The sequence below is a fragment of the Colossoma macropomum genome, unplaced genomic scaffold (assembly GCF_904425465.1).
Source record: "Colossoma macropomum unplaced genomic scaffold, Colossoma_macropomum, whole genome shotgun sequence".
NCBI classification, from domain to species: domain Eukaryota; kingdom Metazoa; phylum Chordata; class Actinopteri; order Characiformes; family Serrasalmidae; genus Colossoma; species Colossoma macropomum.
This window is the reverse complement of record NW_023494798.1, coordinates 19,389,808-19,412,461: the sequence shown is the minus strand read 5'-3', so window position 1 is coordinate 19,412,461 and position 22,654 is coordinate 19,389,808. Positions and strand designations below refer to the sequence as shown.

Here is a 22,654-nt window from a genome sequence, read left to right as displayed (position 1 = left end):
GTGTTTCTGTGCATCCTTCAACACTGAGTCTGAAAGGATGTGTAGCTGCCAAGTAGCCATTACTAAAAAAAGGAAAGAAACAAAAAAGAGGATAATTTGCAAATCAAACAAAAACCTGCTGGTGTTCTCAGAATCATGGATTGACCACCCCAGAGTCCAGACCTCAACATCCTGGTGTTTGCATTACTCGGATTGTGAGAAGCAAAAACTGCAACCAGCTTCTAAGACTGAACTTTGGAGGTGTAGGAAAATATCCCTGCATATTTCTTTGAAAAACATAAAACAAGTCTCTTAAAAAAAGAAGAAATGGAAGCTGTAATAAAGGCAAACGGTGGACACAATACATACTTAAAAAATATATATTTAGTTGTTGAAACATCTGTGTAATTTTCTGTGTAATTTGCTGAAAAATAATCTATTTCGACTGGAAATTAAATAAATGGGGGTCTCTGCAGAATACTATATGATTATGAAGGCTCACAAAAATTATCATGATATATACTGTGTATCAAGAAAAGGTATTGTGATATAATTTTGCCTCTCAAATCTACCTCACAGAACTTATTACATTAAAAGGTTCTGAATATGTAGCCTAATGCGCGAGACATTGTTTTACCTTAGTTTTGTAATGAGGCTTGGTCTAAAACGAAATCATATTTTCAAGATACATGGAGGGAGTGTAAGGGTATATGCAGGGTGTCGTAAAAAAAAAAAAACCTTACCAGTCTTTCCAACAGGTCTTGAAATATGCTCCCCTCATCAGCCATTTACTTAATAAAGTATTTAAAAAAGGTATGTTTGGAATAAAAAGGAATAAGCAGTGAATCAAAGAAATTGATGATGTGCCTCATTATATGAAGTGTGCCCTTATTTGTTCATAACAATAGAAAATATTTTGGAAATTGTTTAAATGGGGCTTTGGGATGGGTGCGTGAGAGCACCCAAGTAGCTTATGGGTGGGGAAACACTGTAGTACTCAAAGAAAATGTGTTTTTTTCAGATGTACTACTACTTTACCATTATCAACATTACATATAAAAACAACAATGCCCTATTTCACATCAAACGAGCCTGAATGACCTTCTTTACATCTCAGACTTCATATTATGGAAAAGCTAGGCAAATTAGTGGAACTCTGCTTTAATCACTTAAGTCAGTGAGTGCTAAAGTTTGGTTTGGAGCTTTCTGATATATCAAGAATCTTAGTTATATGCTTTTAAAATAAGCACACTTTGAAGAGGATGAAATACAATAAAGCTGAGTTTATAGAGACTGTAACAGAAAGGAAGAGAAACATAAACGAATAAAGAATGACCCGATACTTACATAAAGGGCATTGCATCATGTACTTAAACACTAGAAAACAAGTTTACTCTTTACTCCAGATCAAAACGAATACCGCATTAGTGGTGCAAGACACACAGGAATAACCTTGAACTTTCACTCTTCCAAAACACGCCCACTTCTCTCCTATTCTGGTTTGGCATCATGTCCATTTAGAGTGACTAAGTCAAGATCACGTACCAAATGATAAAACAGAGGGTCAGTGTGACAATGATTTTGAATGGAAACTTAACGTATGCTTTAACAGGTCACTGAATCTCACACTCTGTCACACAGATCTATACTCTGTGCCCTCATATAATGTAAGCCACACGTTATCATATATGACTATTTGTCAAAGGAAGTATGTCAACATGCAGTAAAGATGCAGGCACACATATGGTGCATGCGATAACCCTCAGACGCGACAAACACAAGTAGGCACGTCACTAAACTAGCAGTGAATGCGATCTCACATGGGTTGCATACCATTAGCTCACAGCTTTGGAACAGTGCCATTTGAGTAAACATAATCTGAGCTGTTACTGGGCAAAAATAGGAAAAGCCATGGCATGAAAAACTAACAGAAATGTTTTAAAATGTACAGATTTAGTCACACACATATTCATTCATTCATTCACTTTTTCCCCACAGGCAACGTACATGTTAGTAGGTCAGAATATAAATGAATAAAAACTGCATGAGGTCATTTAAAAATTATACATTCTTGTGACTTGCCTTCATCTTGCCTTGATTAAAAACAGCCACGTTTGAACATCAAACTTACTGCATATTGTTTTGTTGAGTTATCCAAACAACTGAATACAAAACTAAATCTAACAGATCCTTAAGGCCTGCTGTGTGTAAAGCTGCCAGCATGGAAAACTGACAGTATCACAAACCTCTGGTTAATCATCAATAAGAGCCTGATATCAAGCAAATTATACAACTGCATGTGTCCTTCATGATACTCCCCGTCCTGCAGTCAACCTACAACCTGAGTCTCTTTGACGGAACATAATCAGGATCATCAGAGTCTTGTACGTCCGATTCAGAGCCTGAATAGAGTATATTTACATCAAATGATTCATTTTCTTCCCCATCTTCTTCCACCTCTTCGTCAGATGACTGACTTGTGGCTACCTGTGGCAGTGTGGTCACAGAACATTCCTGCTTGCTCAGTCTACAGAGCAGCACCTGAGGCTGGAGCCACCTGCTCAACAAGAGGAAGCCCTGAGTCTCTAAGGACAGTTTCAGCTTGCCTCCTGGGACACTGCTTGATTCAGAGATGACATCTAGATCTTGCCTTGTTGTAGCACGAACCTGTATACAATTGGAGCTTGGGGTGGGGGTCGCTAAGGATAAGGGGTTTGAAGATGAACAGGGCTGATGGCCTGAAGATGCTGGGGAACCGGTGGTGAAAACTGGGGAGGAAACCTCCTGCTGAATTGAGGATGAGGCTGTTGGTGAGATGTCATGCTCTTTTCCTAAAGTGGTCTGATTTACTGGAAATGCTGAAGGATTGTCTGAAGATGATGATATTTGTGGTGAGGGTGATTGGAGTGAGAACATTGGTGAGGAAGACTCCTTCTTGGCTGAGGATGAAGCTGTTGGTGAAGGTGAGATGTCATGAGTGGACTCAAGAGTGATTTGGGTCACTGGAAGGATTAAAGGATTGGGTGCAGATGACGATATTTGTGATAAGGGTGGCTGAAGTGAGAAGACTGATGAGGAAACCTGCTGGACTGAGGATGAAGCTATTGGTGAAGGTGAAGGTAAAGATATCTGTGAGAAGGGAGGCTGCACTGAACGTCCTGGTGATGGTGTGATTTGCTTAAGGTGAGAAGGTGATGGAATTGGTTCTGCTGAGATGTTCAATTTTTGGACTGAGGACGTTCTAGAAGTATTTCGCTGAACTGGGGGCACAAGCAAGGAAGAGGTTTGTGAAGAGCTGACCGGTTGGATTTCAGACCCTGAAAGATTTGTGGAGGATGAGTCTGGATGTGAAGACAAAGATATGTTTGTAGAAGAGGAGTCCTGGAGTAGAGATGCAGAGGACCGTGTCAGCCTTTGAGGAGTAGATTGGAGAAGAGGTGCATTAGGTGATGGAGGAGTGCATTCTGAATGAGCTGCAAGGGTGTCCCATTCCTGAATCTTGAGCTCCTCAGAACATTCCAAAAGGATACTCTTCATTTTCTTACCATGTCTGGAGCACAGGTGCTCCTCAACTTCCTTCTGTTCTGCAGCCTGTCGAGGCTCTGCCCTCATTGGATGCTGAGGATCCATACATGTATCTATATCAGCTTGACTTTTTTCAGGCACCAGATCTGACCTGTGCTTCAACATCATCATTTGTCTGTCCATATGAATCTTCTCTGAGCCTTTCTGCAGCAACAAAGGTCTCTTATCTCTACTCAGCCATGAGCCCTGGGAGCATGCCTGCAATAGCCCTTGTTCCGCTGCCCTTGCCTGAGATGGTCTAAGAGCTATGCAGAAAGGCCCAAGGAAAGGTCTATCAGCTTCAGCTTCCTTCTCTTGCTTGGTATCATTACGTCCATAGTGGGTTGCCAGAGCTGGAAGAGAGAAAATATAATGTACTGTGCTTTAATATTTCACAGTTTACTTGACACATACTTGAGTGAGACCAAAATCCGTACCACATCTTAGAAGCCTCTTTAGAGCTGTGGGCTGGGACGTAATGTTACAGGTAAGTAACTGCTGCAGTAACTCCTCTTTCTCCTCCAATGGCAGTGGGTGCTTTAGTACCTAAGTGACACACACAAAATCACATAAATAGACAAGGATAGACAACAATGCAAACAATCTTTAATCCACACATATACGACTGTGCAAAATCCAGAGTTTAATTTTCGGTCAAAATGGAAATTGAGTTCAAGTTAATTAAGATGAGGTTGTTTTTCAGAGTCAGGAAAAAAGCAGGAAATGTGTAAAAGTTTTAAGCACTTGAGGAAAAAAAGGCTGTTCATCTGGGGAGTAAGTGTTTCGTTTGTTCAGAACACCGCAAATATTACAATAAATACAAAAAAATGAATACATCAAGTAGTTATTTTAAGTATGCCAGTGTTTTTGTGTAATCATCATAGTGTTCACTGTGTTAAATCAAGTGTGCTGTTGATGGAATTTATCAAATCTATGCAGTGGCTGGGGCAGTCAGGAAAATATCTGCGACCAAACTTTGTTCTTCAAACTAGATAAAAAGATATCCAAAAATTCTTTGAATAAAAAATTGTTACTGTTTATTTTTATTTGCATCTATTATAATAATATATGGTGTTTTTGGCAGTAAAAAAGGACAAACGGTTTTAAACAATGTGCTTATGGTCCTAAGACTTTTCTGCACAGTACTGTATATTTAACAGGAAATCAACAAAATCCTCAGCAACTAAATATAATATTTATTTTTTAGTATTTAGTGAGTCCACTCTTTGGTTCCATTCTTTTTGGGAGTCTTGCTTTCAGTTTTTCAAAGAAATCTGCAGCGATATTTTTCCACACCTCCACAGTTTCTGCTTCTTACGATCCAAGTAATCCCAATTACAAATTTAGACTTATCGCTCCAAAAAAACGTACTCCACATCTCCAGTTTCTGTGTTCAAGTGCCATATTTCTCTTTTTTTTGCCTTGTTAGCGATAGTTTTGGTCATCTACCAGATCTTGCATGGTCGAGTTTCTATATCTTTAAACACTCCCTTCTTTATGCAAGTGGATTATCTTTTATCTTTTCTCTTCAGAAATATACACTGAAACATGAATAATTTATATTTAACTTGCTGTTTTAACTGGAAATTAAATAACAGAACAGTGGTTTCTGACTTCTGCACTATATAAACGCCCATACCTGGTCAATACGGGTTGGTTGAGGAAGAGCTTTGTCCAGCTCTTTTAGGTATTGTGACAATCGCTCTTCCAGTTTCAGTGCATAGCGCTCCCCATACTGCTCCTCCATCAAATCCTACAAAGCACAGTAATAAAGAATATAAAGATGTAACAACTAAAACTATCTTGGAACACATATCCACATTATGATGTTCTTTCCCTTGAGTGGACTACAATTATTAAAAAGGTACACCAGCTACAATACTTTTATCGGCTCTTAAGGATTTAATATTATTGAAACAAGTACCCGTAATAACCCACCCTGAATACTTCTGCTGTCTTTCTCAACTAGTGTGATAACATATATTTGTAGATTTATTTTCCTAAAACATATTTGTCTACATTGGAAAAAGGAAAGTAATCTTCATAATTCCTGATACTTTTAATTGTTAAAATACATATATATGTATAAATAATCATAAAAATAGAAAACATGTTTGGGAAGCATAATCCTTATTGTTAGGTAAATCAAAAAGAACAGGATAATGGATAAAAGTGATTATAGCACTGGAATGACAAAAGCTAAGGAAAAGGTGTTCACTCACACTGATATAGGTTTTGCGCATGTCTGGGTTTTTGGCCAGAGACAGAGCAAAACTCATAAAATCCTGCTGAGTCCTCTGCATTAGCTCAATATGTCTGTGACTCTAAGTGATGTAAAAAAGAGGCAGTTCAGTTATGTTGAAGACAACAGATATCAATGTATGGCAGGTTATCTTTGCTAATCTCTGTGGCTTTTGTGACCCCTAGAGGAGAAGGACACAAATTGCACTTACACTTCTGTGATACTGGGGGAGATGATCAGGAAAGAACTTTGCTATCTTGTCAGCGATGCTGTCCATGCTCTGGTCATCCCACAACATCCACATAATGACCTGAAATATAGAATGCATAGTCATACAAATGTCTGCACTGCATTAGTTAAACATTAACATAATGCTATGAGCTGGTTAGAGGCATAGTGTTACATGTATGACACAGTGACAATCACACTGTCATCAAATAAGCACTTCTCTCCTTCAAAAAAAACTTGCTCATACATACAATTAGTCGTTAGTATTTGGACACCATTTTTGTTATCAAGCCCATTTGAAATGATACAATGACCATAAGAAAAAGTACTTATGGAAAATCTGTTCACTCAACATTCATGGGTAGTTTTTTACAGTTATACAAGACCAGACTGCTTTTGCTTTGAATGGGGAGGGATGTAGAAACCCAAAACAAGCTATCCTATTTATTTTTAACCAGTGAACTGTCCCCTCCTCCCTTAGAACTTCAGATTTAATTAGCTTAGGGAATTATCCATATGCATATGCATAATCCCTGTAGTGTAAGCCCTTTGCAGTTCCTGTTTGTTTTGGGGGCTTCTGACTTTTGGCTTTGCAACTAATGATGTAACAACATGCAGCTGGCCAGAAATTGAGCAACCAACTAACCAATTACATTTTGCCCCTAAAATAGAAGGACTGTGTATAAAAAGGGCTGTAATTCTCAGAAAATTCACCTGGTATGGATGCTCACTTTTAGCTTCATAGCCACTGTTTCATTTCCAATATGCTACACTGCAGAGCCACATAAACACTTACAGACTACACTGTACATAAAAGATCAGTGCATTTTAAACACCGTGCAGAATCCCAACAATGTCTTACCAAAGTCTTCAGGCCAAATATTATCTTCATGTGCTTGATGGAGGTCACTAAGTGAGGCAGTAATGTGTGAATGACATCTAGGAACTCCAACACTCTTTCAAAGTGTTTGATGTCTCTGGCCCGCATGACCATCCAGGCTTCAGCCGCCACCCCACGGATACTGCATGGATCCTCAAGACTCAGATGGCCCCAGTTACCTTCTAACCACAGTGGGGGGCCTAAAACTTTCACAAAAGACAAATCTGTTTCTCTGCATCCTTTGTTAACCTCTTATACCCTATGACCCCTGAAGGAGCATGTATTATTTGGGTGGTGGATCATTCTCAGCACTGCAGTGATAGTGATGTGGTGGTGGTGTGTTAGTGTGTGTTGCGCTGGTATAAGTGGATCAGACACAGCAGTGCTGCTAGAGTTTTTAAACACCTCAGTGTCACTGCTGGACTGAGAATAGTCCACCACCAAAAACATCCAACCAACAGTGTCCTGTGACCACAGTGTCCAGTGTCCTGTGACCACTGCTGAAGGACTAGAAGATGACGAACACAAACTGTGCAGCTACTGTCTCTGACTTTACATCCACAAGATGGACTAACAAGTTAGGTGTGTCTAATAGAGTGCTTAAAACTCTCAAAATCTCCAGCAGCACTGCTGTGTCTGATCCACTTGTACCGGCACAACACACACTAACACACCACCACCACATCACTATCACTGCAGCGCTGAGAATGATCCACCACAGATGAACTACAATCTGTTATTATAGAACTGCAAAGTGCATTTATGCAGAAAGTGGAACTGGTAAAATGGACAATGAGCGTAGAAACAAGGAAGTGGTTTTAATGTTACAGCTGATCAGTGTCTGACTGTGTCTGATAATGTCTGTTCACATTGTAACAAGGAAGCATAGACATAATTGCTTGTTTATCATTAAACAGCGCTGTAACATCTTCATAACACCATATTTAGAGATATAACCATGTGTAACAAGTAATAAACATTAATTACACAGTATTTCTACATAAGACTCACATTTTAAAGTAGCCAGCTTTGAAGCTTTTTTAAAGAAAACCTAAGCTCATCATTTTGCAAATTAAAATAGGATTAATCTTATCTCACCCTCTAAAACATCCTCCATTCGATTACTCCAGGCATATTCAATGATCCACAGGGGCAGGTCAGAGATGAGACTGCAGCAGGTCTTCTCCGACCATAAACTTTCGTCCATCCCCCTTAAGAGCCCACCAAACACAGCCGCTAGCACACACACAATTTTCCACTTTATCCACCATTACGCTCCTCCTGTAGTCTCATCCCCACCTGCTCTGGCCTCTCTCATGGACATTTTGGGGGACTTGTACGGACAAGTTCTGCCAGCTGAATCAACAAGGCACACCGCACATCTGTGTTTCATTCAGGTTTCGTGAAATATAAGACTGACACCGCGAGTCAGCAGATAAAACGATACAGTTCTTTCACTTTTCAACAACTTTTCGGACTTGTTCAGAAAGTCCTGTGCTTAATTTTCTGTGTGAAATCGGCGCCACAAACCGGTTCAGTAAGTAACTGAAATAACATTGGCCGCGCGAACCGTGAATTTTTAGAAATGGGAGCCAGTGGTGTTTTTCAAAATAAAAGTACCGTTAAAAAGGCTCGCAGAGGAACGTTCAGAGGCGTTTATAGGGGCCAATTTCGCGTCATATTCTTACATTAACAATGGAAAAGGGTCTAAGCCAGTTCAACACAATTAATAGTTTAATCGAAAAGTTGCATAGGGTCACTCCCGAACCCCAGCAAATGAACAAACTAATGAATGAATTAATGAATTAATCGATTTAATAAAAATAAAACACATACGTAGGTTATATGATTTAAGGATTTACGTAGATTTGCAATTTTTTTAGAAAACGAACTGAATTCCACTCTGGGTGGCTTTGCTGTAATCCAAAAGTATGGACAAAGCTCATGCTATTTGGCTGAGAGACTGTGACTTAGACCTTTTGAAAAAAGGCTTCGGTATTTCTATCTGGAGTATCACCCATGGGTTTGTTTTGGTATGGGAATCATTTAAAATATGAAATTAGAAGTATAAATTGAATCTTTTTTCCTTTTTCAAATACATACTGCCTATATATAATTTTGAATATACTATTAAGGGAGCTAATTGACGTTTCCTAATTTAGGGTAGCGTATACACTACTTGAGATTTGATGATGTTTCATAATGACGCCAAAGACAGCCAGAATTTCAGCTTCAACATTACTCCAAGACTTTTGTTTTGCAAAATAGACGCATGACCAGTGCAGCAGACTTCAAGTGAATGACGTCATGACCAGCACGTAACCGTTTGGGTTATTTCTAGCACTGATTCTGCAAAATAGCTGTTTCGATGTAGCCAGTTAACCAGAATGGATATAACGTCTCTTCGCCTCGCCCAGACAGACCTGTAAAGATCTGTGAATGAACTCTGAACTCTAAAGTATGTATTGGGTTTTTATTGTATTGAAATATGATGTGTAACAGCTGATTGCTTGTGGGTTGGGCTTATAATAAAACATTATTGTAGAAGTGTTGCATCCACTGAAAAATAGAGATCTTTTTTTTTTTTGGTTTGCTTTATGATCAGGTTAATATGGTCTATGGCTTTGAATGTTTATTAGTCCATCTGTCGCCCCTCCCCAGGAACAGAGGGTCTGTTATCCAACATGTCCCAGCGTGTTGATGATGTGATGAAGCTGTGCTGCGAATTGTCTGCAAATCAACAAGTAAAGACCGCAGTGAAGCATTCCGGGAAAGGGGCATTGACTGCTGGGGGCCTTGCTTTTGCTGGTGGGTTGGTTGGGGGTCCGCTTGGCATTGCAGTAGGTGAGTATTCTTCAGGGTTAATGGCAACAATATATTTCAATATAGATCTCATCCTTCTTGCTGTGAAATTGATTTGTTTCTTATCGAAAGGTGGGGCTGTTGGAGGACTTCTGGGATGCTGGATGACAAGTGGTCAGTTTAAACCACTACCTCAGGTCATCATGGAAATGACAACAGAGCAGCAGCAGAAACTCTATGAGGACATCATGGCCATCGTGGGGTCAATAGACTGGACTGATGTGGCACAGTTAACTGCCATAGTACTGGGAAATGCATCACTTCAACAGCAAGTGACTGCTGCTTTACTGAACTACATTCACAAAGAGCTTCAAGCAGAGGTACATTATATAGACTGAAACCAGTATAAAAAAAAGATCAAGACCGTGTTGCCAAGCTGCATACAGATCATTATTTATAGGTATTAATGACTGGACATAGATAAGGTCAAAGAAACCAGAAGACCTGAGAAATAAATCTGTTTTCACAAAATTAATGTACTATGGTGTGAAGGGGATTCAATGACTCCACTGTAGCACATACCTTATGTACTGCCAGTCTCTGAGTGTTAAGAGCATTTGTGGTAACAAAAAACATAAATAAAAGAAGTATTGAACTTTTGAAATGTAAATGATGTTTTGCCAATCAATTCAGATAAATTCCATACGAGCATTATTTCAGTATGAGTTCACAGTGATGTCACATGGATTTGTTACAGTTTTTCTGTGGTATTGTTCAGAGTGATATTAATTAGATGTGCACCAACAAGAATAAGGCCATATGCCCTACTTTGCTGGATCTCTCTTTCACTACCGTAAAACTGACCTTTATTTAGAAAATGAACTCTGGAGTTTCCCATAAATTGAGATTATACATGCAGCTGAAGCAGATGCTCAGGAAAGTCTGCATGGTAAAAAACCCATTTCACTTTTGAATACACATTACTGACCCAAGAATACAACAGGGATGTTTGATAGTTTGAAGTAACATATTTATTACATGTTTTGGCCAGACATACATAAGATTAACTAAAGAATGTCCATAGCTATCCAACAATCACTGTGTTTTCATCAGGAAACTCATAGTAAGGCACCTCCAGGTTGAGGGGTGCAGGTCCCTTTCTGATCCTGCCTGAGGCATCATAATGCGACCCGTGACATGGGCAGTAGTACCCACCATAGTCGCCAGCGTTCGCGATGGGAACACAGCCAAGATGAGTGCACACACCAATGACAATGACCCAAGAAGGATTGAGGACACGGTCTTTGTCATGCTGTGGGTCCCGGAGCTCCGCCATGTCCACGCTAGCCTCAGTTTCGATCTCCTTCTCGGTTCTGTGGCGAACGAACAGGGGCTTGCCTCTCCACTTGAAGGTCATATTCTTTCCCTCTGGAATATCACCCAACTTGATCTCGATTTTGGACAAGGCCAGAACATCAGCAGAAGCGCTCATTGAAGAGACGAACTGAGTAACTACTGTCTTAGCTGCGTACACCCCCACTACAGCAGTGGACGCTGTTACCAAGTAGGAGAAAGCCCTCCGGGTCTCACTGCTGTCTTGAGCAGACTTCTTAGGGTCCATCACCTCATGACGGCGATAGTCAGAGAAATCAGGGATCCTGATATCAGTGTGGGCAAAACGCACTCCAAAATGCCCTACCAAAAAGATAATTTGAGAATGTCAGAAGTAGGTTGCAGATGGTTTTGGCACATAAGAGGTTAAAATGTAAAGAAATAACCCAAAGAAAGAACAAAAAACATAGCTGCATTTTTTGTTCCGAAACATACAAGTTAACTCACTAACTCAAATGTTTTCATATGCCTAGTTGAAATATAGCACTGCCTATACAATGAGAAGCAAAAATACTGAGCCAATAAGGTGAAAAAATGTGTCTATTCATAAAATTAGTATTCCAGATCAAAAGATGAGCACGAGACTAAAGCATGGCTTTTTTTTTCCACACAACATAGCCCATACTGTTTCCAATAGGGGTCTTCTGTTGAAGGGGAAATTGAAGTGAGAACACTCAAAATAAGCACCAACTGAAAGAGGCTGCAATAAAGCTATAATAAAGAGTATTCCCAACAAATCTAACAGGAGTCTGGTGATGTCAGTGGGCCAGAGACAATCTTGCTTTACATTGATTTGTCCCAAAACTTATGCTCAGCTGAAATCAGATTTTTTTTTTCAGTATGGCTAATGATGTACAAAAAACATCGCAGAGATATAAAAGCAGATATTTTGTGATCTGGTCTGGAATCTTTTGAACTGGAATACAAATTTTATGAATAATTTTATTTTTTCATATACCAACTCCTGGCAACCATATGGACAGACAGTGTTTCTACAGAACAAAACTACCCAATCCTGGTCCTGCAGATCTACCACCATTGAGAGTTCAGATCCAACACAGCTGGCTCTTACACTCAGATGGCCCCAAAAACCTCCCATTACCTGGATGTGCTAGAATAGGGTTGGAGATAAACTCTGCAGTGTGGCAGATCTCCTAGACCAGGACTGGCCATTCCTGTCTTCTCTTTGGATCTTTAGGCTTTTTAATTGCTTGTTCATCATTCCTCTGATTGTCTCCATCCATCTTTCTGCTTGCAGTCCTCCTCCTAAACAGTTAACCGTTCCAAGCATAATTGCATTTTCCTATTAATTCACTACTCTCATCATATTTCCAAAAGAGCCCAGCGAAACATGAGGCTTGATTTGTTCAACGATCCAAGAAATAATCAAAAATCTTTGCCAGATCAAAGGCATCAATATTTTTCCTGTCCTGCTTTTTCACGGTCCAGCGTTCATATCCATAATAGCAAAAAAATTCCATTTTACCATACTGTCCCAAAAACTCCTGGTTCTCACACTAACTGTTAGTACTAGGCACATACCTGACATGTATCTGTATTACATTTCTGAACCAGACACAGCAGTGCTGCTGAAGTTTGTAAATGCTGTGTCCACTCACTGGCCACTCTACTGGGACACTCCTACCTTGTAAATGTACCTCAGACACAGTAGCTCATCTGCTGCTGCACAGTTTGTGTTGGTCATCCTCTAGTCCTTCATCACTGGTCACAGGACGCTGCCCACAGGACTCTGTTGACTGGATATTTTTGGTTGGTGGATTATTCTCAGTCCAGCAGTGACACTGAGGTGTTTAAAAACTCCAGCAGCACTGTTGTGTCTGATCCACTCAGACCAGCCCAACACACACTAACACACCACCACCACGTCAGTGTTACTGCAGTGCTGAGAACGACACCTAAATAATACCTGCTCTGTGGGGGTTCTGACCATTGAAGAACAGAGTGAAAGAGGGCTAACAAAGTATGCAGAGAAACAGATGGACTGCAGTCTGTAGTTGTAGAACTACAAAGTGCACCTAACTAAGTAAGCGAAGCTGCTAAAATGGACAACGAGTGTAGAAACAAGGAGGTGGCTTTACTGTTATGGCTGATCGGTGCACATACAGCAGTTTACAAATATCACTGACAGCTGAAGATAATTTTTGACAAAGCGCACTTTTAACCTGTCTCTCTGCCTGAGCTAACTGAGCTAAGGAGATGTAGCCTGTTAGCTGCGGGCGCAGTCCGTACCACTGGTCAGAGCCGAGTCTCCGCCGCTTCCTCTCTGCTTCACCGCCGCATGTCCACTGCTCACAGCTCCGGGCACCACAGCTTTAACCTGTCTGGACAGGAGGAACTTCGCTGTGTGCAGGTAAGAGGAGAGAAAGCCCGAAGGTCCGGCTAAGGACACCATCTTCTGCAGATGATAAACCGGCGGTCACAGCGACCCCTCACAGGGCCTTTCACAGACGGAAGCCGTTTATAGGACTGTGTAGGACGCCGGATTATAATGTGACATTTACGTAGTCTTTAGTTAGAATATGCTGATGTTTGTAAATAGAATTATAAAAATAGTTACAAATAAAGTTGTGTTTTTTGGATGCCCAACATAGGGTAACTATTTCACTTATTATTATGTACAGGCAGTGAATGATACAGCCTTCTCGGGTCCGGGGTCCTGTCAGTGTTTACTGGAGCAGGATGGGCGCTCAGCTCGGGTTTGAGGATGAGACTAATCCGGAGAAAGATCGCAGTAGCTGTGGTTTTGGCTTATGTGTTTTTCTCGCTGTACGCTGCGTACAGTGTGTTCTTCAGTAAGAAGGTTATTTCTCGTGTTCACCGAGTGGTGAAGAAGAGCTCCGCAGGTGCGTTAAGCTGCGTGATGACTGTCTGACCACTTTACATTCACTTCACTAGCTAAATCAGTGCGCGCGATTTTTTACACAATAAATACTAAATTTAAAAACATTCATTTATAGATCAGGAAACTATGAAAGCCCATTCTTCCCACTTAAAATAAAAAAGATCCAGCACCTGTTTTTTTCTTCGTTATTAAGTGAATTGCTTTGCCATTATTTTGCAAAAAAAAAAAAACCCAAAACAAATATATATATATATATGTGTGCATTTTGAGAAACAGTCTAATTATTCTGAGATGCTTTGTCATTATTTTGAGAAAGCTAATTAGACAGTATCTCAAAATAATGAGAGTATTGCGAAATAATGGAATAGCAATTCACTTAAAAATGGAAAAAAAAGAAGTGGCAGGAATGGACTGCCCTAGGAAAAGTATGGACATTTAGGAAATGTTTTGAAAGAACATCTGTATAGATCTATAGAGATTTAAGGTGCCAAATGTACTTCAGATGTCAGTGTAGATGTGACTAAATATTCCCTTATTCTCTGCTCCGGCTCTAAAATGCATGTCACGTTTCATACGACGTTCATACGACGTTTTTCCTGTGTGGGGTAAAAATTGTGAAATCAAGTCTCTGCAGGGTGTAGAATGAGACTGCAAAATAGGCTTTTGAAACACTATTATCAGTGGCTGTACTGCTAACACAGCTGCTGTATACTCCATCTTATGGTAAGGCCTGATAAAGAACAGAATGTATGTAATCTCGTGGCCCTGGGTAGTAAGGTGGATTTATACATCATCTGCTTCATATTACCAAATTTTACAAAACAGGCTCAATTATGCTCAATTATGCTGGATGGTTTTGAGCCCAATGTGAGAGCTGTCCTTCACCTCTTTACATATTGAACAGGCTTGACTTCAGACTTAAAATGTTATGCATAATTAAATCTCTGAGACAAAGTCATTCAAAGTGGTCTGATGTGAAATGGTGCGCTGTAGAGAAACTTACTGACTTTGATTTTCTTTACAAAGGCAGTGATCACAACCAGGGGTTACAATATCTACAACACAAATATAGCCATTTTATTTGCGATCCAAAACAGCCTTTGCAGCTACATGTGTCTTGAATTGTTTGTGTGCACTGTTGGCAATGATAAAGTAGTAGTATATCTGAAAGAATTGGGTACTATTTTGCATTATAACACCTGGCATGTATTTTAAAAATTCATTTTAAGTCGAAGCTTTATCACAAGATATCTTTAAAAGACAAAATAACTCAGTGAGGTTGCTTTTGAAGGCTGAATTTCTGAGATCGCCAGATAAAGTCTTTGTCAGCGACATAGAAGTTTGTTACATTAGCCTCGTAGCTCTTGTAGAAAATTAAAGATGCAAACTTGGACATTAAACATGCCTATTGACTGTGTTTAGGGTAATGTGGAAAATTGGGATTTGTTTTTGGTGAAACTTTCCTTTAAAATTAAGCCCCGCGGTTCCTGTTCACTGGTCTCTCCAATATGTGTTCCTGAGTCCATGTTTGCTGTCAAATTTATGCTGAAGATTTTTGGTAAATAAGTTATTGTATTATTTCTACAATAACCCAGTTAAACTTAACATTGTTTAACTGTTTTTATTCTGAACCTGGAAGTAGGGGCAGTTCTGTACTCCAGGGGAAGTCATTTTTGTGCAGTACCGTAATTTACTTTAGAGGCACATGTTATAAGTGAATAAATAAGTAAATAAATAACTTGAAGAAAAATGTTAGAATATTACTCACACCTGTCACGATCATGGCATTGCAGCTGACGATTAATTGTCATATAAATAATTGCAATTAGCAAATTAATTGTCTTTTATTGTTCATTGAGTGCAACTCAAAGTGGCTAAATTAGCTGATTAGCCATCTTTCTTCCTAGCTGTGTTTGATTAGTAGCTAATACTGGTTGTACTGTTGAAATGATACACTAGTACAAAATTGTGATTGCATTCAAATGCTCACACATATGTCTGCAGTTACACAGATTCATGCTGTGTTAAGCAGAGTTCCACAAGAATAACGCTGCTGTTGGAAGAAAACCTCATATCTCCATTTTTGTCATTTTCAGTTTTTGACATAATTTGAAAATGTCCGTTGCCCTTTACATTGTGTGTAAATTAAAAGTAAAGTAGGTTTTTTCCTTTTCCTGTGAAGTTACCATTTTGGAGATATGAGGTTTTCTTCTGACAACAGCGATAAATAAATAAGCAAAAAACCCACACTCATTCTGCTACAGGCCAAACATTTAGAATCAGCAACATAGCTAACAGATACTCTAACGTTACTCAGCACTGCCCTCTAAACATGTTAAAGCACCAAACCAGAAGTTATAACTTTTTTGTTTTCTTAAGCCCCAATGCACCCAATTCACATTCCGCTTGCTGCAGAAATGACTGTATTCCTAAATAATTAAAATAATTGAAAATAATTGTGATTGTTTCAAATAATTGTACTTAACTGATTATGTTATGAGTTTACATGTTCTCCCCATGTCTGCCTGGGTTTCCTTCGGGTGCTTCAGTTTTCTCAAAAAGTCCTAAGACATGCAGTCAGGCCAGTTGGAGATTCTAAATTGCCCTAGGTGTGAGTGTGTGTGTGTGGTTGTGTATGTCTGTGTGTCTGCCCTGTGATGGACTGGCGACCTGTCCAGGGTGTTTGCTGCCTTTCGCCCAGTGAGTGCTGGGATAGGCTCCAGCACCCCCCTGCAACCCAGGAGGATAAGCAGCTTAGATGATAAATGAGAGAGTGAGAGATTATAATTTGGACAGCCTTTTACTATTACTATTACTTAACAAGTTTGGTTCAATAGACCTTTCTCAGAGGTTAATATCTCATAATTTTGCATTGCATGCTTAACTTACTTATGCTCTTAACTATTGTTAGCCAGTGATGTGTTCCGAGAGGGAGGAGACCACTTTGCATGCATAAGAATATAAGAGATGTGCCTGGCTAGTAAAATGCAGGTATGATATTGTATTATTATCATGAGTTGGAGTTTGTGTGCATGGTTGCATTTTATGATGATTGAGTGTTTTTTGTTGTTGTTGACAGACAACACCAAAGCAGGAGAGGAAGAATGGAACCCATGGGAGGAGGATGAGCGTGCAGACTCCATCACTGTACTGCAGAAACGGAGGGAGGCTTATAGATCATATCAGGAGCGCATTGCTAAGAGTAGGCCCAAAAGATACAAAGTTCAGATCTTGGGAAAGGCAGCTATAGGTAAGTGCCCAGTTATCTTATTGCCTTCACAGTGTGCTGATCACTGGTGTTGTTACTGTGTGACTGCTTACCTTTTACAAGTGACTTCACTGAGCAAAAGATTACATCTTTCTACCAGTTTTGCAATAAAATGTTGTATTTAGTAATGAATAATTGTCATGTTTTCATGGGAATCCACATAAGCACATGACATGTACAGTCTCTTTTCTTGGGCTTTAAGAACTGTATTTGAGCAGAATTTAAAGGGCCCATTTCCATTTTTTTTTGTTTTATATTTGTGTGGTTTTATATATCAAAACAATCATAATTCATGCTTACATGAGCATTTCCCAACCTTTCTTAACCTCTTGTGATTAAGCAGCCTATGCCTTTAGGGCCACATATATGTTAATGAACTGATTGGCTGCCCTGTATTGTGCCTCATTCACAAAGCAGTCTGGGCTGAAACACTCCTTAAAATAGGGCGGGACTAAACTGCAGTAGACTGAATGTACAGATATACACCAACCAGTCACTTAATTAAGTACGCCCACCTTGTATTTACACTCCATTTTATCAGCTCCACTCTCCACAAAGGTGCACTTTATAGACTAAAGTCTATAGACTATATAACAGACTATAATCTGTTACTCTGTATACTTTTTAGCCCCCTTTCTCCCTGTTCTTCAATGGTCCAGACCCCAGCAGGTCTCATTTGGGTGGTGTATCATTCTCAGCACTGCAGTGACACTGACGTGTTGGTGGTGTGTTGGTGTGTGCTGCACTGGTACGAGTGGATCAGACACAGGAGTTTTTAAACACTGTCACTTACCACACACCTACCTTGTTATTCCACCTTGAGATGCAAAGTCAGAGACGATAGCTCATCTATTGCTTGTGGTAGTCATCCTCTAGTCCTTCATTGGTGGTCACAGGACACTGTGCACAGGACACTGTTGGCTGAATATTTTTGGTTGGTGGACAATTCTCAGTCCAGCAGTGACACTGAGGGGTTTAAAAACTCTAGCAGCACTACTATGTCTGATCCACTTATACCAGTGCATCACACTACCACACCACCACCACATCAGTGTCACTGCAGTACTTAAAATGACCTACCGCCCAAATAATACCTACTCTGTGCTGGTCCTGGCCACTGAAGAACAGGGTAAAAGGGGGCTAACAAAGTATGCAGAGAAACAGATGGACTACAGCCTGTAATTGTAGAACTATAAGCTGCACCTCTATGGTAAATGGACCTGATAAAATGGACAGTGAGTGTAGAAACATGGAGGTGTACTTAATGAATTAGCCAGTGAATGTATGTAAATGAGTTGGTTTTCATAACATCACAAAACCAATGAATTCCAAACAGGCCTTTTTTGCAGTTTAGTTTCCGTATGTGTGCTTGAGAGTGAAGAGTATGTTTTGAAATTACATATTTCGAAAAAGCAAGGAAACTTTGAGTTTACCTGATACGGTCCTGTTAAGCACATTACAATGAACACATTTAGAATATGTTTGTTATATATATATATATTTTTTTTTATTATTTGTTTTAGGACTGTACTTATGGGAACACATTTTAGAGGGGCCTTTGAATCCTACTGACAAAACAGGTCAGTGGAGAGAAGGAGAGATCCAGTCAGGAAAGATCAATTTCAGGTAAGATGTCAGCAATACAGAGGTTGTTTTCCAACCAGAATCAGTGTCTGTAAATAGGTTGTTGCTAAAGCTCAACAGCATTATTTTAGAGGGCTCATTATTGGCATGCTGACTGTCAGTTTTGTTTGACCTTAATAAAGCCTAATTTGTCATAAAAAAATCCACTAGATTGATTCAGCATTCAAAACAGTGTGAGATTTTGACCCCTGTTTGAAAACGACTTAAAAAAAGAGCTTTTTCTTCTCACAGTTTCTACACAGGTCCGGCGGTAGTGCAGGGTCATGTTCCTCTGGACACTGACAGTGTAGTTTTGGTGTTGAATGGACGAGAACAGCAGAAGATCTCCTACTCCATCCAGTGGTTGCAGCATGTTCAGGCTTTAGTCCAGGCCCACACAATCTCTAAAGTGGCTGTAGTCTTACTGGGCAGTGAACAGTGCACTAATGATTGGATCAGCCCCTATCTGAAGAGACAGGGGGGGTTTGTGGATCTGCTTTTCCTTGTGTATGACAGCCCCTGGGTCAACGATAAGGACATCTTCCAGTGGCCTCTTGGTGTAGCCACGTAAGATGCTTTATAATTGTAAAGTTATTAATTATTAGGTTCGTGCTTAGTTTAACATTCGATTGTCTCTAGATTCCCAGCCTTTAACACAACAGGTTTAGGTTAGTATTACTGTTTCTTTTCTCTTGGTTATCAGGTATAGGCAATTTCCAGTCGTAATGCCAAACACTCAGATGGTAAGCTCTGCAAGACCCTACATCTGCAACTTTCTTGGCACGGTCTATAAGAACTCTTCTCGGGAAACTCTTATGGGCATCCTGAAACAAAATGGCTTGGAAAAACAATGTCTCACAAACGCTCGAGAGAAGTAAGTTTATCTGACAGTCCTATCCAATCGACTTAGAATGTCTATGAGGCATTCACCTCATTACAGATAACTAGTATGTGATTAAACGTCCTTAATTTCTTAATTTTAAAGTCATTGTTTATAATGTACCTTCTCTGTGAATCTGTAATGCACAGTTGTGAATTTGAATAATGATTATATGGTTTAAAATCTACTGGTCTCTCTTACAGTAAGACCTTTAAGTATATATACTCATATGTAGTGTAACAGACTGCCAGGTTTGCAAGTATTTAGCAATTCTTGAAATGTTCATTATTGTTCTTTATTTTTTGTTTAGCCCTTAATAAATATGTGACTATTTGATTAACTGTCAAAGTACTCAATTACTAATAGAATTTATAGTGGCAGACCTAAAAACGACATTGAAACTGTAACTTGATGTATTTTTGATAATTAACTTATTAAGGTGAATTTCATGTGTTCATTTTTGCCCTAATTCAATCATTAAGATACAGAGAAAATCATGCGTAGTGGTTTTATGTGAAATGGTTCATTATGGAGAACGTTATTAACTCTGATTTTTGGTGGTGGTGATGATAGGAACCAGTAGTCACGATGTTTACAGTGGAAAAATGGCTGTGTAATTTACTATCCAAAACTACCACTGAACATAGACGTGTTTTTATAAGTAATACTGATAATGGTAAAATAGTGGTAAATCTGAAAAACATCATTTTTCTTTGGGGACTATTTTGCAATTTAACGCCTGCATGTACCTCTGTGCCGTGAATGTGTTTTAAAACATTTGTTTTAGGCCAAAATCTTACCATAAATCCATCCTAAAACATTGTTTCAGGCATTAGGTAATGTATTCCTAACCATTTCATGTAATACACTTCTTTGGGGTAGCTTTTAGAGGCAACTCTTTAGGCGTCTTGTTCCTTTTACCACTATGAACAATTCTGACTCTGTACGTTTCTTTAGAACAGAGCAATTCACACCAAATCTGTCTGAATGACTTGTTTGTTTGTTTTCTCTTGGGGCTGGCTTTCTTGTCATACACTGAGCTTAGCACAAGAAAATGACTTTGAAGGGAAAATTTCAACTGACTGTGTAATGTAGTCCAGAACTAGGATTAACCTCCTCTAATCATTAATGCAGTTACCATTTAAATAGAGAACAGGATTTCCAACACGATTGTGTTCTTAGTGATACAATGCTTGTTCCTCTCCTGCGTTAGGTGGCTTCCTCAGGAGACAGCGGACACCTCCCGACAGTACCAGATGGCTCTGGCTCAGAGTGACCTGACCCTGTGCCCAGTAGGAGTCAACACTGAGTGCTACCGTATCTATGAGGCGTGTGCGTATGGCTCTGTGCCTGTGGTGGAGGACGTCCTCACTCCTGGAGCCTGCGCAGACGGCCGCAGCTCCCCTCTCCGGCTGCTCAAAGACGCAGGAGCGCCCTTCATCTTCCTCAAAGATTGGAAGGAGCTGCCAGCCATCCTAGAGAAAGAGAGAGTGATGAGCCAGGCAGAGAAGACGGAGAGGAGAATGAGGCTGCTAGAGTGGTACACTGGATTCCGTCAGCAGATGAAGGACAAGTTCACAGAAGTCCTGGAGGAGGCCTTCTTTAAACTGAGCTAAGGAGAGGTCAGCATATTTGCACAAAAAAGATTGATCAGTTAAAGCACTGCTTCGTTGTTATGACCTGACTCAACGTCCCTGCCACATGACCCCAGATGCTGCTTGTCCTCAGAATGTTATTTATTTAGTTGATGAAATTTGACTGTACTTTTGGTGTTAATATGCCTTGTAAATTATTTTATGTACATCCTTTACTTTTTGTCTACATTTGCTGTTGTGCAATGATGTGTTTTTATGGTCATATTTAAATGGTTTTGCTTTTAACATGACATATGAATAGTGTTTTATCATTTCCATGCATTGCAGTGCAATAGAATTAAAAAGAATTTAACCTCTAATGAAATGAATTGTGTTCATTTGAGTTTAGAGAAACATGTTGTGACCAACGTGTAGTACTGTAATGTACATATAACAAACATTCATATTAAGGGGGCCAATATAGAAAAACACATTTTCCTCACTTTTTTAAATAGAAGAAATTGATATAGCATGTTAAGTTTAAGACATACCATTCATTCCACAATACATACAGTCCATGTGTGGAAAATGAGCACATAAGGCCCATTTTGAAATCACTGGTTTGGAGAAGTCAAGGCCCACCTATTCACACTTAAGTTATAAGGAGGGTTTCAGCCTGGCCTACTTTTGAAGGAGATGCAAGACTGGGCAACCAATCATAACCCAGGTCATTTACATATATCAGTGTTAAAGGCACAGTTAAGCGATAAAAAGAGGTGGTAAAGGGTCATGTAAAAATGAATTAGGACTGTTTTTGGTACAGAGCCATGGACCGCAGGGAAAATGTACGATGTACCCTTTAAAACTTAAGATAGCTACATCACCTGTGTGAAAGAGCTCTTTAAAAGTGGTTAGGGTAGGAACTGTTGTGTCCACTAGGGGGCAGGCTGTGCCCATTTGAGACTGGCCTGTAATGCGATACGTTTGGCCCGAGGAGGCTCAGTGAGTTACAGGCGCTACTCAGACTTTCAGTGAAGATTTAACAAGAGTTTTAACGTCAAGCCTGAGCTTTCTGTCGTCCTAATCGGTTATAACTGTCGTAATGGTTAGTCTGACGAGGTTATACAGGTTCAGGAACTCGTTTAACCGCTACAGAGAAATCACTTTTTGAGAGTATCGGCTAGCGGCTCGTTTTGAGCGAATCCAGACCGTTCAGTCTCACTGCAGATGAAAGTTGTGAAGTACTTTGCTTGTGTGCCTTTTTGCCTGACTGGTCGGGGAAGTTGTCAATCCGTGGAGTGTTTCCGCTCTCTCCTCTTCTCCCCTCCCTCCTCCCTCTGTCCCTCCCCTGCTTCTCCC

The 22,654-nt window shown here is 39.8% G+C and overlaps 3 protein-coding genes across 6 annotated transcripts; 2 read left to right on the top strand and 1 right to left on the bottom strand.

Moving 5' to 3' along the window:
* Window positions 1-2,288: 2,288 nt before the first annotated feature.
* On the top strand, window positions 2,289-10,365 carry zgc:112052 (protein C19orf12 homolog). 4 transcript variants are annotated; one of them, XM_036585321.1, is made up of 4 exons: window positions 3,168-3,833; window positions 3,942-4,030; window positions 9,555-9,737; window positions 9,828-10,365. In XM_036585321.1, the coding sequence occupies exons 3-4, from the start codon at window positions 9,578-9,580 to the stop codon at window positions 10,091-10,093; spliced, it is 426 nt and encodes a 141-aa protein (XP_036441214.1). In that variant the 5' UTR covers window positions 3,168-3,833; window positions 3,942-4,030; window positions 9,555-9,577; the 3' UTR covers window positions 10,094-10,365. The 4 variants fall into 4 exon arrangements, with proteins under 4 accessions (XP_036441215.1, XP_036441214.1, XP_036441213.1 ...); XM_036585322.1 differs by lacking the exons at window positions 3,168-3,833; window positions 3,942-4,030 and adding an exon at window positions 2,289-2,363; XM_036585320.1 differs by having other exon boundaries at window positions 3,168-4,030.
* A 343-nt stretch (window positions 10,366-10,708) lies between these two features.
* LOC118818156 (cytochrome b-c1 complex subunit Rieske, mitochondrial-like) lies at window positions 10,709-13,568 on the bottom strand. Its single transcript, XM_036585316.1, has 2 exons — window positions 13,338-13,568; window positions 10,709-11,390 (listed from the first exon to the last, which is right to left on the bottom strand). Exons 1-2 carry the CDS (start codon window positions 13,498-13,500, stop codon window positions 10,780-10,782), a joined length of 774 nt encoding a protein of 257 aa, XP_036441209.1. The 5' UTR covers window positions 13,501-13,568; the 3' UTR covers window positions 10,709-10,779.
* A 192-nt stretch (window positions 13,569-13,760) lies between these two features.
* rxylt1 (ribitol xylosyltransferase 1) lies at window positions 13,761-21,680 on the top strand. Its single transcript, XM_036585307.1, has 6 exons — window positions 13,761-13,951; window positions 17,030-17,200; window positions 18,742-18,844; window positions 19,094-19,408; window positions 19,545-19,715; window positions 20,935-21,680. The coding sequence occupies exons 1-6, from the start codon at window positions 13,813-13,815 to the stop codon at window positions 21,335-21,337; spliced, it is 1,302 nt and encodes a 433-aa protein (XP_036441200.1). The 5' UTR covers window positions 13,761-13,812; the 3' UTR covers window positions 21,338-21,680.
* The last annotated feature ends 974 nt before the right edge of the window (window positions 21,681-22,654 follow it).